The sequence below is a fragment of the Lygodium microphyllum genome, chromosome 22 (genome assembly GCF_053477565.2).
Source record: "Lygodium microphyllum isolate KBCC chromosome 22, Lygodium_microphyllum_v1.1.10, whole genome shotgun sequence".
NCBI lineage: Eukaryota > Viridiplantae > Streptophyta > Polypodiopsida > Schizaeales > Lygodiaceae > Lygodium > Lygodium microphyllum.
Genome location: NC_141156.1, coordinates 132,228,914 through 132,250,453, shown reverse-complemented (window position 1 = coordinate 132,250,453; position 21,540 = coordinate 132,228,914). Strand labels below are relative to the sequence as shown.

At 44.7% G+C, this 21,540-nt stretch overlaps 1 protein-coding gene across 1 annotated transcript in view; it reads right to left on the bottom strand.

The window, feature by feature from the left end:
* LOC148017634 (mitotic checkpoint protein PRCC-carboxy-term protein) overlaps nt 1–20,691 on the bottom strand; it is a 31,667-nt gene extending 10,976 nt beyond the window's left edge. The window contains exon 1 of the mRNA XM_087663059.1: nt 19,300–20,691. Within this exon, the coding sequence (XP_087519185.1) occupies nt 19,300–20,598 (1,299 nt within the window). The 5' untranslated portion in view covers nt 20,599–20,691. The remainder of the gene's footprint in view (nt 1–19,299) is intronic.
* Between the last annotated feature and the right edge of the window lie 849 nt (nt 20,692–21,540).

The window sequence follows — 21,540 nt, the reverse complement described above, 5'->3', positions numbered from 1 at the left end:
TACATATACCAAGAGAAGCTACCCTTTTTCAACATTTGAAGCATCCAAGGCTCAAAAAACTCCCACTCAGCAGCGAATCTGCTAAGTTTTTCACTGTCCAATCTCAAATCAACTCAAGATACATCACCAATGTGAAAAGCCCCAAAATTTTTGCAGTTAATTTGCTCCAATTGCTTCAATACATCTTCCTAAGCATCAAGTACGGATAAATGTTGCAAAAATTTCATGAATTCTGCAAAAGCCCCAAATTTCAGGATCCAAGAGTGCACAAATTTCCAAGAAATTGGATCAACCAAGCAAAAATTTCACTTGCATCTGAAAATCTCCAAAATTTTTGAGACCTATACACTCAATGTCTGCAATTTATGAGTCAAGAATCATTGGAACATGTATCTAGCATCAAATCTGAAAAAAGCCCCAAATTTCTAAGAGCAAATTTACACAAATTTACGATTTATGCTTATGCGTGTGAACGCCCGAAAGGGGAGAAATTCAAAGAAAACTGAAAATTTTCAAATTTGCAGGGGGCCATTGACCTGCCTGTCTGGCTATCGTTAGCCATCAGCCCAACGCACACGCTTCCTCGGTTTCCTGTCGCGAGCAGTCTGTCTCATCTACCTGGTCGTTTGTTGACTGTCGCGTGCTGGTCCTAGTCACGCGAGTCGTTTGTCCTATCGACCTAGCCTTGTCGCAGTCTAACCTATCATGCAGTCCTGCATGTCACACCTGACCTATCGTTGGCTGCCTACATGTCGCCTAGGCCGTTCGCCCATCACAAAGCTGTCGCCTGCTCAACTGCAACTATAGCCTGCAGCTATTGCCTGCACCTCATCAGCCTGTTTCATCCGTCGGTCTCAATGATGACTGCACTATCTGTAATGACTGTCGGCTTGTACCATCGTGCTCTGATACCAGTTTGTTGGGTAGAAGCGGAAGCAAAGACAGCACACATATTAATCGAGGTGATGAACAGTGAGAGTGTGTGAGAGTGAGTCAACGAATAGGTGTGTACCAGTGTGGTACACACGAAGAATAAAAGAATGTATTTATACTTAGGTACAGTATACTTACACCCGCTAGGGTGAGTTCACGTGTGTGAAGTAATATATATGCAGGAGAGCGTAAAGGGCCTTTACACCCAACATGCATGAGCACGATCCCATTGCATTGCCTCATGCATAACTCCTATGCATCAATATTGTGTTCTTATAAACATATATCTATGCACATTTATCCCTTTTCAGTCTTTGGAATGGTTGACTCTAGATCCACCATACTCGCAATATTACACATGGCAATCTCCTTTGCTTGCTTAGCTTACCTAGCTTGATTTTCACACTTCTTTTTTGCCTCTCCACATACTCACCATATTTGCTTCACACATTTGGTCTATTTCTATCATCATCGACATCTGGTACTTGTAGGAATAGCCTTGTTTGTCTTGTTAAGATCTTGGGGTTGGCCATTCCTTTCTCACTTTTGGGCACTGTTACTCAATAGGCCGAAACCTTATGAAAAACCCTCATTTAATGCTAAATCTTTTGAAAAACAAAACAAAAGCTCTTAAATAATTTTTTTTTACTTTTAAAAATTTTGAAAAAAGATAGTCCATTATGTTTCCATCCGCCTTTGCAAGACTTAGTAGGCCACTAGATAGCTAACAAGTACCCTTTATCCAATGCTTTATCCTATGTCTAGGGTGAACACTTGGACTCCCTTGGTAAGATAACCATTACCGTTGTAGTCTTGGTACGTCATTAGGCAGCCGACATGCGCCCTTTGTCCGATACCTTCGCTGCTTTGGGGTGGGATGCCTAAGGAAAAAGAAAAAAACAAGGGCTTGGGCTTATTTGCAATCCCTTTCTAGTTCCAGTTTTGAGCCTAAGAGAGGGTGTTAAGCTAAAAACTCATTAGCCCTAATTAAACAACCCTTAAACTCAAGTTAATTAATGAATTTAAATCTTTTCTTTAAAAACAGATGCAATACTAGAGAGTCTCAGTGTCCCACATGCAAACCCTAATTTGGAAGGCCCCAAACTTTCTATAAATAGACAAGCTACCCTTTCACTCAATCCATTCTCATTTTTTAAAAATTGCAAGTACTAAAGCTTTACTACCTACCCACACCCCGTTCGAGGACAACATCTCAATCGATATTGCCTCACACTATCTACTACCTACTAGCACTTGTTTGCAACTATCTTCTGTCATGAGGACATGTATTTTTGAAACCTCACTTAACATGTGGATTAATTTTTAATTATATGATCAAGTAAATGTTGCACATGTTAGGTGCAACTAGGGTTAAAGTAAATTTACGAGCCCGAGACCCGAGAAAATCATGGGATATCAAAGGCAAAAGTTATTGTAAGTTATGTTGCACAAGTAGTTGGTGGTATCTGGTGTCAATTGTTGGCCTAGGTCATTCATTCGGTCATAAGTTGTCAATTAATAACACTAGAGAAGTGGCGTTTAACGGTACCTAACACCAATCCGATGGTCAAAGATAGCGCAAAGACACTTGGGAATGAAAGTTGCCTGGCCAATTTAATTATTGGCCAGTAAGATTATTTTTCAGAGTACCAAAATAATTATTAGATTAATTTTCAGTATTTAAAGACTGAAAATTAATATTTAATTATGGCAAATGCTGTAAAAACCATTTGGGAAGGCTACCACTTGTCCAAAATTCCCATGCAAGACTGAAAAACGTCTTTAAAGGCTGGAGAGAGGCATTTTTAATGAATTCAACCTGCAAGAGAGAGAGAGGAGATGTTGTTGGTCTGATTTGTAGCCATTAAAGGACCTTCTAAGGCAACCAGGGGCAAGAGAAGGCCAATCAATAGCAAGTGACAGCTGTCAAAGTGTAGCAATGCGAAAGCGAATGACCATGACAGAGTAAACGGAGAGAGGAGAGAGAGAGAGAGAGAGAAAGAGAGAGAGAGAGTGAAACGCAGAAAATTTGCAATGAAGAATATTGTATAAGAATGCAAAATTATACATGGGTAGCAAAGAGAATATTTGTGTCTGTCTCTACCTTGAGGACCTCGATCTCCGTTAGCCCAAGTGCTATCTCTGTCACCAGCAAGTTGTAATCTGTCAGATACAGGTGAGTAAAACTGCTAGAACTCGACCTTTAAAAAGGCTGAAAATAATGCCTCATAAAATGCCAAAATAGGCAGGTCGGCTGCATTTAATGTAGCCAACTGTAGTCGGTCAATCCAACTGTTGAGAGCTGACGACAGATCCTAGACAAGGCAACAGATGTGGGGATCTGGAATGTCGATGAAGTAAAGCCTGGGGGAGGGCCTTCGTAAACGAATCTACAAGATTGTCTTCAATCTTACAAAACGCCACATCAATGGTCGCATCCAGAAGCTTCTCCCTGATAAAGTGATACTGGATCTCTATGTGCTTCGTCCAAGCATGGAATACGAGATTCCGTGGCAAAGCAATGCAACTCTCATTGTCACACCGCAAGATGGTAGAACGAGTCTAGGGGCATCCAAGCTCCTCCAACAACCGCCGAAGCCACACAGCCTCACATGTGGTAGAAGATGCAGCCCAATACTCGGCCTTAGTCGAAGATAGGGCTACCGTGGGCTGCTTCTTGCTACTCCAAGAGATAGCACCAGCACCCAAGGTAAAACAATAACCTGTAGTAGACCACATGTGATCCATATCACTAGCCCAATATGAATCACTCCAACCGGCAAGAACAAGATCAGTAGCACTTGTACCTGCTGGATAATGAATCCCTAAGCCAAAGGTTCCCTTCATATACTGTACTATCCTCTGAGCAACCTGCCAATGCACTTGCTGAGGCGCACTCATGAACCCAGCCAAGAGACCTACAGCAAAACATGTGGTAGAAGATGCAGCCACACAGCCTCACATGTGGTAGAAGATGCAGCCCAATACTCGGCCTTAGTCGAAGATAGGACTACCGTGGCTACTTCTTGCTACTCCAAGAGAGAGCACCAGCACCCAAGGTAAAACAATAACCTGTAGTAGACCGCCTGTGATCCACATCGCCAACCCAATATGAATCACTCCAACCGGCAAGAACAAGATCAGTAACACCTGTACCTGCTGGATAATGAATCCCTAAGCTGAAGGTCCCCCTCAAATACCGTAGTATCCTCTGAGCAACCTACCAATGCACCTGCAGAGGCGCACTCATGAACCCAGCCAAGAGACCTGCAGCAAAACATAGATCAACTCATGTGTTGAGGAGCCAAATCACTGATCCAATTAGCTGACGGTAGCGAGTAGCATCTGCCAAAGGAGAATCTGCGTATGAAGTGGTCTTCAATTCGGATCCATAGAAGTAGAAATGGACCAACAATCCTCCATCTCTTGAACATATATTTGCTAAGAGATGAAAATCCCCGTCCGAGACTGATAAATCTCATGGCCCAAAAAGAAATGGAGAAGTCCTAAATCCGTCATCTCGAACTTCTGATGTAGGGCTGCCTTCGTATCTTCAACCTTCTGGGTATGAGCAACTGCAATAATCAAGTCATCAACATACAAAACAAACAGCACACGACCTCCCTTGGAAGTGTACACATAAAGCTGCAAATCGGCCCTAGAGAGCCGATATCCCAACTTGGCCTCGAGAAACGAGTCAATCTTCTTGTTCCAAGCACGCGGAGTCAAGCCATACAAGGCCTTCTTTAACTTGTAAACCTGTCCATCGGAAGAACCAAATCCAAGAGGCTGCTCAACATAGATCTCCTCCTTCAAATCACCATTCAAGAAGGCTGATTTCACATCTAACTGAAAAACGGGCCATCTCCTATGGCCAGCCAAGGCAAAAACAGCACGAATAGTCGCCATGCGAGCTGTAGGGGCAAAAGTATCATGGAAGTCAATACCTGGGCGTTGTGCAAAACATTTAGTAACAAGACGAACCTTGTGCTTATCCAAAGAGCCATCACATGGTACTTCGTTTTGAAGACCCATTTGACACCAATCACCTTCTTATGAGAGGGACAAGGCACAAGGAACCAAGTGCCATTCCGCTCAATAGTCTCCAACTCAGCTTCCATCGCCTTTCGCCAATGATCAAACTATAAAGCCTCCTTCACCAATGTAGGCTCTCTATCCTGCATAACACAGAACATCAAACAGTAATTAGAGCAAACAAGCTCCATAGTATGTGCATGCTGCCTCCGTGACCTCCACGGTCCATCCAGGGGTTCCCACTCCTCAGGGACCCCCTTGATACTTGAATCTCGGAGGGTGTCACGGGCCCAACGAGGAGGAGGCCGGATCTCTCCTTGGCACTCACCATCCACTGAAGATTCGGGTACATCCACCGGCGGGATCTCCATTGGGGTAGCCGGTGAAAGAGAAGACTTTGAATTTGAAGAAGAATCTCCATCAAGAGGCTCTCGCTCCAAAGGAACTATCGCGGGAGCCCAACTCTCCCCTGAATCTCCAAGTACAAGGTGCTCCTCACCCCCCTCAATGGCCGGAACTTCCACGAACCGCACATCTCGGCTCGTGTAGACATCCTGCTTCACGGGATCATACAAGTGATAACATTGGACCGGGAGCTGTAGCCAACAAAGACCTATCGTCGGGAAGCCGTCTCAAATTTGTCACACTGCATCTTCGGAATGTGCACATAAGCATCACACCCAAAGATCCTGAAATAAGAGACATCAAGCTTAGTCCCAAAGTAAGCCTCAAAAGATGTCATTCTATCAACAGTCGAAGTGGGAGATCGATTGAGGATGTGGACTACCGTAGCCATGGCCTCAGCGCACAAAAACTAAGATGTCTGGTGGTGCTCCATCATGGTGCGTGCCATCTCGATCACACTTCGGTTCTTCCACTCCATCTCTTGAGGAGTGTTGGTATTAGCAAACTCCTGGTGAATGTCCCTATCTACACAAAAACCAGCAAACTCATTAGAAACAAATTCACCACCCTTGTCTAATTGCGAGGTTTTCAGTCTCGAGCCAGATCAACATGAAGTACAAGCTCCCCTTGAAGGACTCGGTCCTCATCGGGCCACAAAGATCCGTAGATACAAGCTCCATAGATGAAGTAGACCACCTCAAAGCTTTGTGAGGAATCGCATCCTAATGATGTTTCCCACAAATGCAGGAGACACATGGTTGTTGGCTCACCATTATGTCCGGCGAACCTCAAACAACCGATCCTCGCAACACCTTCTGAAGGTACTCATAGTTTAGGTGGCCAAACCGAGCATGCCATAGCTCAGACTGTATCTGAGAGGTAAGAAGAAGAGATGTAAGAGCTGTAGAAGACTTCAATTTGTAAATGTTGTTCTCCTCATACCTTGAAGAGAGAACCTGCCTTGATCCACAATCAAGGACACGAACAACATCACTATCAAACTCCACCAAAAAGACCAAGAGAACAAATCTTATGTACCGAAAGTAAATGATACCCTAAACCTAGCACATTCAACACCTCGGAAGTATGGGTACCACCATGTCCATTTGGAATCAGCTGCATCTCACTAAAATGAGCAATGCGTAGTGGTGATGCAATGTCCGGTGATGAAAATGTCAGGTAGAGAGCAAAATGTAAGCAAGAGTAGAGAGTCAGAGTCAGAGAGAGAGATGCAAAATGTTCTTGGCTACAATTTTGTCGTGTGTACCTCTTTAGGTTTTAGATAGATATATATGGAAGTACAAATGTGCTAAGGGTGTGTTCACACTTGTACACATATAAAAGGCACGATGGCCCTTTATTCCCAATAACCAACCACCTAAAGGCAATGTGCCTTAAGAGGAGAAAAGAATCAGCTAAGTCTAGGTATGTATGAAGCTGAAATACATATACCTACCCAACTCCCACCATCTGTCGGCAATGAGCAAACCGCTCTGCTGCAAAACCCTTCGTGAGAAAATCTGCACAATTATCATCTGTATGCACTTTGACAAGCTCAATGCTCTTGCTGTCAAGTGCATCTCTAATGAAGTGATACTTCACCTGTATGTGCTTCGTCTTTGCATGAAAGACAGGATTCCGTGCTAGCATGATAGCACTCTAACTATCACAATGGAGAACAGGTAACTCTATAATGCCAAGCTCTCCCACCAAATGTGAAAGCCATAAAGCCTCCTTGCATGCCTCACTAGCAGCCACATACTCTACCTCTGAAGTAGACAATGCAACACACTTTTCTAGCCTGGAGATCCAAGAGACTCCTCCTCCTATGAAGGTAAACACATACCCAGAAGTGGACTTTCTACAATCCGCATGACAAGCATAGTCTGCATCCGTAAAGCCAACAACAAATGCCTTTTACTTTCCAAAGCAGATGCACAAATCCTTTGTGCCTTTGAGGTATCTCATAATACATTTCACTACTTCCCAATGCTTTTTACCAAGGTTTACCATATATCTGCTAACCACTCCCACTACAAAGGCAATGTCAGGATGTGTAGCAACCATAGCATACATCAAACTGCCAACACTTGAAGCATATGGTATCTTGGCCATTTCAGCCTTCTCATCATCAGATGTAGGGCTGTCCTCTGCATTGAGTTTCACATATGGAGGCAATGGAACCCCAATTGTCTTTCCCCCCACCATATTGAAACACTGCAAAACCTTGGAGTATACTCCTGCTGAGATAGATAGAGTAATCCTTTTGACCTATCTCTGAGTACTAGAATGCCAAGAATGTGATTTGCATCACCAAGATCCTTCATGTCAAAGCTGCCATGAAAACTTTGCTTCAGTGAGTCCAAGGCATGAGTATCCCTGCGAGCAATCAGCATGTCATCAACATACAAAACCAAGATAATCAGGCTGCTATCTGCTATCTTCTTGGTGTACAAGCAGTGATCTACTTGACTTCTATGAAAACCTTGAGACTGCATAAATGTATCAAACTTATGATACCATTCTCTTGGTGCTTGTTTCATCCCATACAAACTCCTTTTGAGTTTATATATCTTCTCTTTTCCTTTTGCCACAAACCCTTCAAGCTACTGCATATATATGTCTTCATGCAGATCACCATGTAAGAATGCAGTCTTTACATCCATTTGTATGAGCTCCATATCTTCAGCTATAACCAAGCCCAAAACGGTTCTCAATGTAGTCATTTTGACTACATGAGAGAAGATCTCATCAAAGTCAACTCTATGTTCCTATTTGTACGCCTTTGCAAACAATCTTACTTTGTAATTTGGCGAGAAACCAAAAGTGACCTTTATCTTGTAAACCCATTTGCATGAAAGGGTTTTCTATCCTTTAGGCAACTGCACCAAGTCCCAAGTGCCATTTTTCTCAAGAGATTCCATCTCTGACAACATGGCTTTATACCATTTCTTGCTATCCTATTTGTCCATTGCTTTCTTCAAACAAGACGATTCACCACAGACTGTCAACATGACATAATGGGCCACATTGTTTGCATTAGGAACGAATCTATCAGGTTGTCTAGTAGCCCTAGATGATCTCCTAACCCAATGATCATTGTTTGCTCGCTGTTGAGTCTGCAAATTTCCATTTTCAGTTTACTGTCCTGGCATTTCAGCCTGCAAATCAGCATTAACAGCTCGTTGTCCTAGCTGTTCCTGCACATCCAATGGCTCCATTATGGGCAATAGCTAGCTGATCATTTCCAACATTATTTTTTACATTTGCAAGTTCATTTACAGCAGGTATTTGCTGCTGTACAGCAGCCACATTTTGCTGTCCAAAAGGTATTTCTTCCTAGAACAACCCTACGAACCTCCTCAATCTTTTATGGCCGTTTATGCATGCGATCTTCCCGAAAGATAACATCATTACTACATACTATTTTCCTTTTCTCGGGATCCCATAATCTATAACCCATTTCACCCTTGCCACCATATCCTAGAAAGATGCATTTACAAGACTTTGGCTCAATTTTGTTGCGTTCTTATTTACGAATGTGCACAAAAGCCTCTTTCAAGTGAGCATATGAAGGTGGCTTGCCCGACCATGCTTCCTGAGGGATTCCCCCCCTCCCCCCCCCCCCCCCCCAAGACCTATTCGGTGACCGATTAATCAAGTGAACAGCTGTCATAATAGCCTCTGCCCAAAAGCCAAGGGGTAATGCAACATGAGACAGCATAGTACGAATTTTATCATGTATGGTCCGATTCATACGCTCTGCAACTTCACTTTGGGGTGGATTATGAGGGGCAGTGAGCTTCCTCTTTATCCTTTTGCTATCACAAAATGCCTGAAAAGCTTCGGACACATATTCCCCACCATTGTCAAAGTGAAGACACTTAAGTGTCTTATTAGTCTGATTTTCAACCAATGCCAAAAAAATTTGAAACTTGTCAAGCACTTCGTCCTTGCTACGAATAGGGTGAACCCATACTTTCCGTGTAGCATCATCGACAAAGGTGACAAAGTATTTCTTTCCCCCTAAAGATAACCCTAGCATCTGACATACATCAAAATGTACTAACTCTAGAGGAGAAGATTTCAATGAAGAGACTTCTTATGAGACGTCTGTGTATGTTTACCGTAAACACAATGATCACAATGCTCAAAATCAGCATAACGAAAACAAGGCAAGTAACCCAAACGAGAAAGCACTTACATTCCAGTTTTAACTCATGTGTCACAGCAACAACATAGTCACGCACACTAGATACATGGAGAGGATACAAGGTATCACTTTTACAACCTCTGGCAATCACTCTAGATCCCTTACAGATCTTCCATTTCCCATCACCAAAGGTGGTATGAAATCCATCGTCATCTAGCTGCCCTTTGCTAATCAAGCTCTTCTTGAGCTGAGGTACATGCCGTACATGCTGAAGTGTGAAGACAGAACCATACTGAAACTGCAACTACACACTGCCAATACCTACAATGTCACATGCATAGTTATCCCCAAGATGAACAACACCATCCTGTATAGTCAGAAAACCACTCACGATGAGGGGTGACATGAAAGGAAGCACCTGAATCTAGAATCCAAGTGTGCATGTCATCATCCGTATCTGCAAGTAAAGCATGTGAACTAAAGTGTGAAGAGACAAAGAGTACGTCATTCCCACTGTCACTGTCATGAGTGACTACATTCACCTCTTCAATTTTGACACTGCTCGTCTAAGGTTGATTCTCTTTATTCTCTTTCTTACTATCATCTGTCCTCTTGCCCTTTCCTTTCTCTTTCTTTCATTTGTAGCAGTCACATTTAAAGTGACCCTTCTTGCCACAATGATGGTATACAACATCCTTACCACGTGATTTACTACGTCCCTTGCTATTAGATTTTCCTTTTTTATGTGATTTACCCCTAGTATGCAACACCTCGGAAGAGTGGATACCACCACATCCATCTGAAATTATCTGCATCTCACTGAAGTGAGAGATGCACAATGGCGATGCAATGTCCGGCAATGAAAATGTCAAATAGAGAGCAAAATGTCAGCAAGAGTAGAGAGTCAAAGTCACAGAGAGAGATGCACAATGTTCTTGGCTACAATTTTCTCGTGTGTATCTCTTTACGTTTTAGATAGATATGTATGAAAGTACAAATGTGCTAAGGGTGTATTCACACATGTGCACATATAAAAGGCACGATGGCCCTTTATTCCCAACACTCACCCCGTGCAACAATAGACACACAAGAGCTGTCTCCAATGAGAATCTGTCCACGCGAGGGTCGCAAATGGGCAACACCAACTGTCAAAGGAGTCATATGCCGTGAGGCACCATTGTCCACAATCCACTCTCGAGCCTAGGGAGCTATCATTGCAACGTCAAAAGTCTTTGGTGTAGGGTCTTCAATGACCGCTAAGTGTAGAAAAGCAACAAATGAGGGTGCAGCCACCACTCTAGAATCCTTTGTGTCTTTCTTCTTGGTGTCCTTGTCCTTGTCGAGGCGATCCTTCTTCCAATGACCGGCCTTACCACAGATATGTTATGTCAATTCTTTCTCTTTGTCCTTCTTGGATTTGTTGTTCTCCTTCTTCTTCTTTTGATCCTTCCCCTTCTTCTGAGAGGCTTGACCAACCAATGCCTCCGATTTGGAAGCATTCTGTCCCTTCAATTGTTTCTCTTGGTCTAAGACCATAGGAACTAACTCTTCCCATCGAAAAGTGGACTCCCGCCCTGATGCAATAAGAGTGGAATAAAAGGTATTGAATCGTGGCGGCAACTGGGTCAATAAAGTGATCGCCGTATCTTCGGAGGAAATGGGCTTCCCTGCATTTTCAACATGCATCTTGAACTGCCGAAGCTTGTTGATGTGTTCCCGAAGCGAAGAAGACTTAGTCATGGACAAGGTCCGCATCTGCACCTCCAAAGAAACCCTATTCATCAAGGTCATCCCATTGTACATCTGGTCGAGCTCCAGCCATATGTCGCGAGCCACCGTCAACTCACCGCGGGCCGATTGAACTCCATCACAAGCTCCGTCAAATCATAAGACTCCAATATGGCCAACATCATCACTCGCCAGATACGGTAATCATCGCCATCAAGCTTCTGATCTGATGGAAGAGCTGGTAGGACAGGCACCTTCCAGTCCATGATCGCCTAGAACTCCACGTCAATCTCTATAGACATCTTCACCTGCAATGCATGCACAAACGCAAAGGAAGCCCCCTCTGACTGTGAAAACACAGCCTGCTAGGGCTCTTGCCTCCAATTCCCAAGCCTTTTTCAACCGTTGGAGGCAATGAAAATGTAAAATCTGCACTTGAAGACTAAAAACACGGCCTTCTTCCTTCTCTAACAGCAAAAAACAGCGGCAGCTTCAGTAAATCTTCTCTTTTCTCGCACGCCTACGCTCGCCTCAGCCTTGTTTTGATGCGTAGCCCACCTACTCGCACTTAAATGCTGAAAACGCAACCTTGTGTTACGCTGAAAACTCTTCTTCAAATAGGTCTACCCTAGGTCAATCCTTCCATGCTCTAATTCCATATTAGAGTGAAGCGATGCAAAAGCAAATGACCACGACAAAGAGTGAACGGAGAGAGAAGAGAGAGAGAGAAAGAGACAGTGAAACGCAGAAAATCTGCATTGAAGAATGTTGTTAAGAATGTAGAATTATACACGGGTGCAGAGAGAATATCTGCGTACGTCTCGGCCTTGAGGATCTCGATCTCCGTCAGCCTGAGTGTTGTCTATCACCAACAGGCTGTAATCTATCAGATACAAGTGAGTAAAACTGCTGAAACTCAGCCTTTAAAAAGGCTGAAAATAATGCCTCATAAAATGCCCAAATAGGCAGGTCGGTCACATTAAATGCAGCCGACTGTAGTTAGACAATCCGACTGCTGCCACATGGCAAAATTGCCACGTGGCACTGCTGATGTGGCAGGGGAGTTGACGATTGCTAGCAACAGTATCTACAGGCTGTTGAGACAAAGCAGCAGCAGTAAATGACTAATTTTCTTCATTTCTTTGCATCTACAAGCTGTTGTGGCAAGGCAGCAGCTGAATTTTTGACTAATTTTCGGTCATTCTTCACAACATAACTCTGAATTTACTCTCTACAGCTTTCTCTCTCATCTCCCAATCATTTCACAGCCTTGCTCCGAAGATCTCAACATTTGGACTCGTGGAGGCTAAGAAATTGCAAATTTATCTACTGTAAATCCTAATATACAACAAAAATTAGGGTTTACCAATAGCCTCGGGAAGTGTGCTAGAAATTGGAGGCTCCAAAACTTGGATTTTTCATGGTTGAAGGTGAATTTTAACTAAATTCTGTGAGAGTGCGCAACGGAAGAGGAAATACGAACACGGAGGGAGAGAGAGAGAGAGAGCAGAAAATAAGGAAGAGAAATCTGCACTGACTGAAATGAATGCTGAATACACTGAAATGGACTGATCAGTCCCTGCACGCAACCCACAGCGTCAGTGAGGGCACCAGATCAGGCTGATGATGATGATGGCAGCACCACCACGGGGGAGGAGTGTCAGAATCTGCAAGAAGACAACTGACCAAGTGGGGAGGGGGGACTGCCAATAAATAGGCAACGGACAAACCCTAACCCTAACCCTAAAATGGGCGCAAACCCTAAAATGGGCGCAAACCCTAAAAGTGCCCTAAAATGGGCGCCCCACAACAATGACCAAAAAGGTGGCCGGGCAGCCAGTGGCTGCCCACTAAAAGAGGCCAAAAAGAAATACACAACCTAAGATAGCCAGTCGAGAGTGACTAGCCTCCCCCATCATAACACATGACAGACATGTCAGAGCTCCTAATGTCCTCGTCTGACCCAGACTGAGGCTCACAGGCAGGAGATGACAAGGCATGACAAACATGACTGCTAACACCCCCTCTCAGATCCTGGATGTGGCTGAAGGCCGAAGAAGAAATGGATCCGGGGATGGCAAGAGGAATGCCAATGTCGATGAAGTCCGTCGATGTAGACTGCCGCTGAAGGAGCTCCTCACGATCCTGGAAAGCCCCCTCTAAAACACTAGGGGCCAGGGAATCCACAGCCGCATCACCGAGATCGTCCCCCTCTGAAAGGGATGGAGGGTACGAGGGAACCACCGGAGGAGAAGGTGGGGAATGGGAAAGAACCTGTGGAATAGAAGGTGCACAAGAGGGGACGGGTGTAGCAATAGACTGCCTCGGAGGACCCTGCATCAAAGAAGGGGAATGGAGCCTGTAAAGCCCGCTCTCCTGCCAACCTGTAGATAAGACAGCTCCTGTAAGAGAATCCTCAATAACAACGGCATGCTCGGTGAAGATCACTCGTGTGCCAAGCCTCGTAAGACCATAAACTGAGAGGAGGGGAAGGCCCAAATCCGGAACATGTAGGGCCTGTGAAAAGGAGCTCGAAGGTCGGTCGGTAAACAAAGGCAATGTGCCAACACCACTAATAGGCACCGATAAAATGTCACCAACAGTGACTGAACCCTCTGATGGACGGAGATTCTGTAACAAATCACCTCGGGGAGTCATATGACTCGAAGCACCACTGTCCACTAACCAAGGCTGCGCAGAAGACACTGCAGCCACGGAAGAAGGATCCTCCTCAAAAGCATGGATATGAAGGAACACTGACTCATGGGTAACAGCTGGTGTAGAGGTAGAAGAAGGATCCGATGGAGATCCACCCTTCGCTCCCGGACGAAGGTGAGGGTACTTCTTCCAGCATTTCTCCTCGGGATGTGTCCCTTTCCCACAATGTGGGCACTTCGGTCTCTCTGAATCTGAGTCATAGCCTAAAGAACTGTCCTTCTTCTTAGCCTTTGACTTCTTCTTCTTCTTCTATCCTCCCGAACCTGCAACAAAGGCTCTAGTGGAGTCGGATCCACTAGCACTGACCTCTCTGAGTCGCTCGTCATGCTCCAAGACAAGCGGGGATAGCTCCTCCCATAGAAGCTTCTCACGGGTCCTCGATGTAAGAAGGCTGGTGTAGAAGACATCAAACCGAGGCGATGGCAACTGAGTCAAGAGAATCATAGCCATGTCTTCAGAAGATATCGTCCGACCGAGGGATGCAAGCTCATCCCTCATATCCTGTAATCTGTTGATGTGGTCCTTCATGGAAGGACTATCATCAATAGCGAGCATCCGCAACTTCTTTTCGAGAGATATCCGGTGGGCAAACGTCTTTTGTTGATAGAGAGACGCGAGCTTTCTCCACACGTCTGCTGCAGTCTTCAACCTGTGAACATGAACAAGGACAGAATCCTGCAAACTCAGAAAGAGGAAAGATCTGGCTCTAGAATTAAGCCGATCCCATAAGGCTGCACGATCCATAGATGTCCCATCTGCGGGATCCACCTTAGGCCGGGGAATAGGAACAGAAACAAGCTCCCAAAGATCGAAGGAGTCCAAGATACACTCCACCTTGCAGGACCATAGAGAAAAGTTGGAACCATCCAACCGGTCCTCTTTGGGCAGCTGAGGAAGTACGTGTACCTGTACAAGGGGTACCAAAGGCTGCATCTTCGGCCCACTGGAAGGGGATCGCCGAGATACATGAATAGAAGGGGAACGGGAAAGAGGAATAGACTCCGGACAACGGTCTTTGTGATAGAAATCACGCCTCCGTTCAGATGAGTGTTGAGACAAAAGCTCGTCATCTGAGTCATCAAAACCTGTAAACTGATGATAAGACATCTTCCAATCTGCAAAATACCAAACACCAAAGAAAACTGTGCCGATGCCGAAGAATGACCACCAGAAGGGTCACCAACCACCAGAAGAACCACCAAACTCCAGGAAATCAGGTCGCCTATCACCAGGAGGTGAAAATGCAGCTGTGTAGGGCACAAAATCCGGAGGGAAAGTTGCCAGGCACCAAAACGCAGCCAAGAAGAGAAGCGCCAGCTGGAGATGAGCCGCCAGGAGGGTAGACGACCAGCGTGGATGCAAAACGCAGCCTGTAGTGGAGTCGCCCAACTGAAAAGAAGGCCGCCCAGCTGAAAACGCAAGGAGACAGGGCTGGTTGATGACGTGGCAGCCTCTGGAAGGGGCTGATGCAGCAAACGCAAATATTCAGACCACTTATGCAGCAAACGCAAATATTCAGACCACCTAGAGGGGCCGCCTGGCTGTTGAAAAGAAGGGGGGCAGCAACAGATGATAGGTGTGGTCTCTCTCCAGTCGATGAAGATCTCCGTGCTCTCAGTTTGGCGATGATACCATGTGAGAGTGCGCAACGGAAGAGGAAATACGAACACGGAGGGAGAGAGAGAGAGAGCAGAAAATAAGGAAGAGAAATCTGCACTGACTGAAATGAATGCTGAATACACTGAAAGGGACTGATCAGTCCCTGCACGCAACCCACAGCGTCAGTGAGGGCACCAGATCAGGCTGATGATGATGGCAGCACCACCACGGGGGAGGAGTGTCAGAATCTGCAAGAAGACAACTGACCAAGTGGGGAGGGGGGCTGCCAATAAATAGGCAACGGACAAACCCTAACCCTAACCCTAAAATGGGCGCAAACCCTAAAATGGGCGCAAACCCTAAAAGTGCCCTAAAATGGGCGCCCCACAACAGTGACCAAAAAGGTGGCCGGGCAGCCAGTGGCTGCCCACTAAAAGAGGCCAAAAAGAAATACACAACCTAAGATAGCCAGTCGAGAGTGACTAGCCTCCCCCATCATAACACATGACAGACATGTCAGAGCTCCTAACGTCCTCGTCTAACTCAGACTGAGGCTCACAGGCAGGAGATGACAAGGCATAACAAACATGACTGCTAACAAATTCAGGTGGATGACTAGCCGGCCATTGAATTTGGGACATTTCCATCATCTATGAAGTGGGTGAAGGCCAATCAAGGGACAAAATAGATTGAAGACTTGCTCGTCACTTTGGACAACAAGGGGAGTTTGGATTGCAAAGGGGATCGGGAGAATCCCATTGTAAATCAACTTCTTCTTCAATAAAGCTAAAGAAATACCGAAAGGGGCACCAATTTTGGGGCCAATCGGGTGTGCATTGTCCAAGATCAGTAGGTAAATTTGTATTTTCAGATTTGCATTAATTGTTTGCTGCTGTAATTAGGTTGTAATTAGGGTTTTACCACCTATCCACGGAAGGAAGGCTAGTTACATCTTCTATCCAACTATCACCTAGCACTCCACCACTCCATGAGGCTGAGTTTGACCTCTCCAACTACCACCCAGGCTGCCACCTTGCTCCAAACATTGCATCTGCACAATTTCTCTCCTCTCAACCCTATCTAACACAGATCCAACCCACATTGTTGTGTTTGTTGCTACCAAACATATTTGAATGCTGCATTGCTACATTTTGAGATCCATCAAAGTACAACACATTCTCCAGCTCATTATCTCTACCTCAATTCTCAAGACATGAGAGTTCAAGGTTCAATATTCATTCACTACATAGTGTATTTGTTGCATTGATCATTGTATATCCAATAGTCATTCACTTCAAATTTCACTGTATTCATTGTCTCTGAGTTCCCCTAACACTAACTACGTTCTATTATCAATCTGTGCTTTGTCGTACGATTGTGTTTGTGTTTCTGTGGTTAGGGCATCTCTTTACAATTCATACCTTCTCTAGCATTTCATTCTGTATCCTCCTCTATTCACTTCATGTTCGCTTTTCTTTCCATTATGCACTCTCACAATAAATCCATTTGATTCATATGGACCAAAACCCTTCTTTGTTGCTCCTTCTATAGTGCAAAATCTTGTTGTAAGTTACCATGGAGAAACTGACTAATATCAATATGTCAATGTCCATAGAGAAGACTCTAGCCACAAATACACATTTTACAATACCTTCTGCTTCATTTGAGCATATTGTTGGTCGTAATCAATCGCAATTTTCCTTTTGCCTCTTCCACTTTTCATAATAATTTAGATTTTATTTCTTATGATTTCAATAGCATAAAATTAGATTCCACATTTGCATCATCCACATTAGGTTCAATGTTTTCAATGTCAACTATAATAGGATTAGATATTTTATTTTGACTTTCACTTCATTTTATTCTTTAATTCCACATGTTAGCTATCCACAGATGCATGCCACTTTGCACCCTTGTATTCCATTATTAGGGGCACCACACCATACACGTACACACCATAGCCCCATCTACTCATAATTGAGCACCCCTACCTAATTGTGTTAGCAATCGTGCGTGTCATATATGGTCATCTCCTGCCTATGAGCCCCTATTTGAGTCAAACGAGGATATTTGGAACCCTAACATTGTACTTGTTTGTCATTTTATCAGTCCTTGATACTTTAGGTCATAGAAACATGAAACGGGGAACGAGAATGGGGAACGGGGACGGGGATGGGGATGGGAACGCCAAACCTAGGGAACGGGGACATGGGAACGGGAACGGCATTTAAAAAATTAAAATTCATGAAAAAAAATTAATATAAGTTTAGGTAGAGGTTACACCATTGCATTTCATTTGACACAATGTACATTTTGATAGTGGGGAGGCTGACTTGGATGCCCATGTTTTGGGCTTGTCCAGTTGGTGTGCCAGTTGTGACATCAGTTTGCATATGTATAGGCAACCCTCCTCACTCCACTCATTTACTATTCATTCCGTCATCCCTCGTCTTTTTCATCTCATCTCCTTGCCTCTATCTGGTGTCCACACTGACACTCCAATCTACACGTTAGGTTTGACTGCTTCAGCCTAGTGTCACTCAGTGTTTTATCAGTTTGTTCTTTGTTTCTCCTCCGTTTTACTCTATCTTCTTCCTCTCTATTTACTGCATTCACTTTCCTTTCCACTACACACTCACATGGTATCATTCGCCTTAGTGGGAACTGCAGTCAATTGAAGGGGACCATCGGTTCAAGATCAAGCTTGCTGGGCTCCATCAATATAATGCTGTCCACCTGCATTTTTGTGCAGGGCAGCCTGTTTACAGCCGTATGTAACCAAATCTGATTTGCAGCATCCGTATGTAACCAAATCTGCTGGACGACATTATTTCAGGCTGATATAGCTGTATTTCCATCCACCACAGGCCACCTGTGCTGCGTTTCCTGCTGGGACAGCCTTTAAAGCATGTTTTCCCCCGAAGCAGTTGCTCTCCATGCGCTTTGCAGCCGGCCAACCCCCAACTGATGTGTTTTGTTCGTCTACCAAGCCCCAGCCTGATTTCCTCTACTGACATCATCATTGAAAGCTGTAAAGAAACCAGATGGACCCATATTCCAGGCTGATGTCATCAACAGATTAACCTCATGTTCTGTGTTTTTTTTTTCTTGCAGGTTTTCTTGACGGATATAGATGGCAGACCAGTACATCTAGGGGTGATCGAGTGGATCGGGACCACGAGGACCATCAAAGTGACAACCAAGACTGAGAAGACCAACCTCCATGCAGCCCTGACCACAATCGAGATTGATACAATGATCGTGGCATGGATCAAAGGACAGGACCGTGACCAGGTTCTTTCCTAACTACCATCATACATTCTATCCTTGTTCCATCTTCCATGGCCACCAGTCCACTATATGTATGACACCAATAGCCATGCTTTGATTGAACAATTAATGGCCCAAAATGCTGCCCTTGGTGTTGAGTGTAAGGCTGCTGGCCTAACCATAGTAGACTGCTCACTCAGAGCACAGTTAATGGGGATGACACGTTCTCCAGGTAAAAACTTTGGTATCATAATATGGCATTGACTTGCACATCATTTTCTTTTTTGTGTGACATCAGTTTCATGTGAGTGAGCTTTCTGGCTCTCTGGGGTATGGTTAAAACAGTTCATGTGAATAATCTCTCAACACACCTTGAAATTGCCATCAATAAAAAGTATGGTTTAATCTAAGAAATATGCCCTAAATGAGTGGTGTCCCATAAGAATTTGAAAACATACCCTGTATGCAGGTCCAAATGCAATCCCTGTGGTTCTGAGCTGATCTTCCCTCATTCTTTTAGCTGTTAAATCAGCTTGCTTCACTTCAATAACGTTAGGAACTGCATCCTTGCCACCCCTCCTCCTCTCCTTTTCTAAAATGTTGGCTAAAGGATCAGGTGTGCTTGTCGTAACAAAAGAGCTATCACTTTCTTGCATTGAAACTCCCTGACTTTCATTGTAACCTGTACTATGAAACCTGTCGGATGTGGAAAGATTCCCCACATTTTGCGTTTGGTAAAAAGATGTTTCATCATAACCCTGGGATGTATAACTTTCCATATTTTCTTGGCTGAAGGAACCAGGATAATGGTCTATCTGCCCACCTGCCGCCGTCACAGTCCAGTCAGATATTGTAGTCAAAGTTAAATCTCCAACAGCAGGGGCTCTCTGTAACTCCAGGGAATCTGCTGCTGCTACTTGTTGATAATTTGTTTTGTCATCTATAGCAGTTTCCAGAGCAGTTCTGCGACCTCCACCCACACTTCCACTCCCCAGAACAGCTCCAACATTTTTTGGTAGCGGCAAGATGGCTGACAATCCCGATGGTTTCCCGCTGTGTCCAGAAGAAGAGTCCACATGCTTACGCTTTACATGGGGTTCATCGTCCTCAGGATCCTCCAAAAGGGCCTTGTTAATGGATGGCCGGAACTGGACAACACGCTTTGCCGGGGCCGGCAGAGGTGCTGCCAAAGATGAGCCAGTGCTTTTTGGAGGCGGAAGAGAACTAAACAGTGATGAGCCAGTGCTTTTGGGAGGCGGAAGAGCACTAAACAATGATGTGCGCGCACTCTGTTGCCTGTCTGTGTCGGCAGAGGGCACTGTAGCACCATGAACTCGGTCTCTCAAGGAACCATCATGAAACCCGGAATTCTTGCTGGTGCTTGTAATACTTGAATCATCAGCCGGAATCCTTCCATCATAAGGGCCATAACCCTCGCTTGAACCATCCTGCTCTCCATCAAACGTTCCGGTAGGAGCAGTTCGGCATTGGTCGTACGTCCGGCCAACCCTAGCATCATCATGGTCTGCTGGACGCTTCTCTGGCAGGGATGCGGTATTTGCTAGCTTTGGGGGAGGAAGCGAGGCGAACAGAGAGCCTCTGTTGAGGCGCCCCGGAGGACCTTCAGGCGAGGGGTGAGGGAACTGCCGAGGGGGAAGCGAGCTGGACAGAGATGGAGGCTTCTTTGCGTCGGGAGGCTGGGCCTGCACGTCGTCGTCCTCATCATCTGAAGCGTAGTTAGCGATCAGAGAGTCCATGACAGCGATCCGCGCAGAGAGTAACTGAAGTGGAACATACACCAGTTCACGCCCAAATTTGTGTCTAACGGGCAATAGCTCTACCCTGTAGAGGATAGGCGGAGAAGTTTTTTCTTTTTTAAATGCATGATATTAGGCGTGGTTACACACCAAGTGACGGGACGGCTCTAACCCCCCTCTAAAGTATGGGCACACACTTTTTGAAATTGGGCGCGGACATGGGCATCATACATTTACACACCAAAGGTAGTTGTAAAATAATAATAAATAATAAACTTATAAACTTTTTGATTGATTGCAAATGCAAAAAGTGCATCCTTATCCGTCACTTTACAAAGTGGGTAGGGAGACTCTTTGTCCAAAAAGTGGGCGGGGAGCTCATTTGTTTAGCAGGTAAACAACAGGGCATGTCCTTTCTAGTGTGTAAAGGACTGCGGACACCCAACCCTTAAATAAGTGTTTTGATTGGTTAACGTTTACAAAGTAAACGTCCATCATTTGGTGTGTAACCAGCCTTACATTCATATAGTAAAGAAAAAGAGATACTATAGGTTGGAGGCTTTAAGCCACTTCTGACTGCTTTCCATAACAGGGTCACCACTTGACAATCCCAAACAAATTAAAGGTAGCTTCTTGATCATCACTCTCAATTGCATCAAATTAATCCTAAAGGATGGGGTTGCCTTCCAGATTGTCCTTGCTCTTCTCTTCCATGTGGAAACTCTAGCCATGGGGCATTGCTTGGCCTATGTGGAAACTCTAGACATGGGGCATTACTTGGCCTATCTATCCTTGATCCTCATCAGAGTGCCGAGAGAGGGTGCCTCATAGTCTCTAGCTTTTCTACAATTCCACTGTGTTTTGCCCTTTGGGTTAACTATGTCTTTCAAGATGGAACCACTTGCATTTACAAGCATTGTAGGCCAAGGATTTTTCAACATT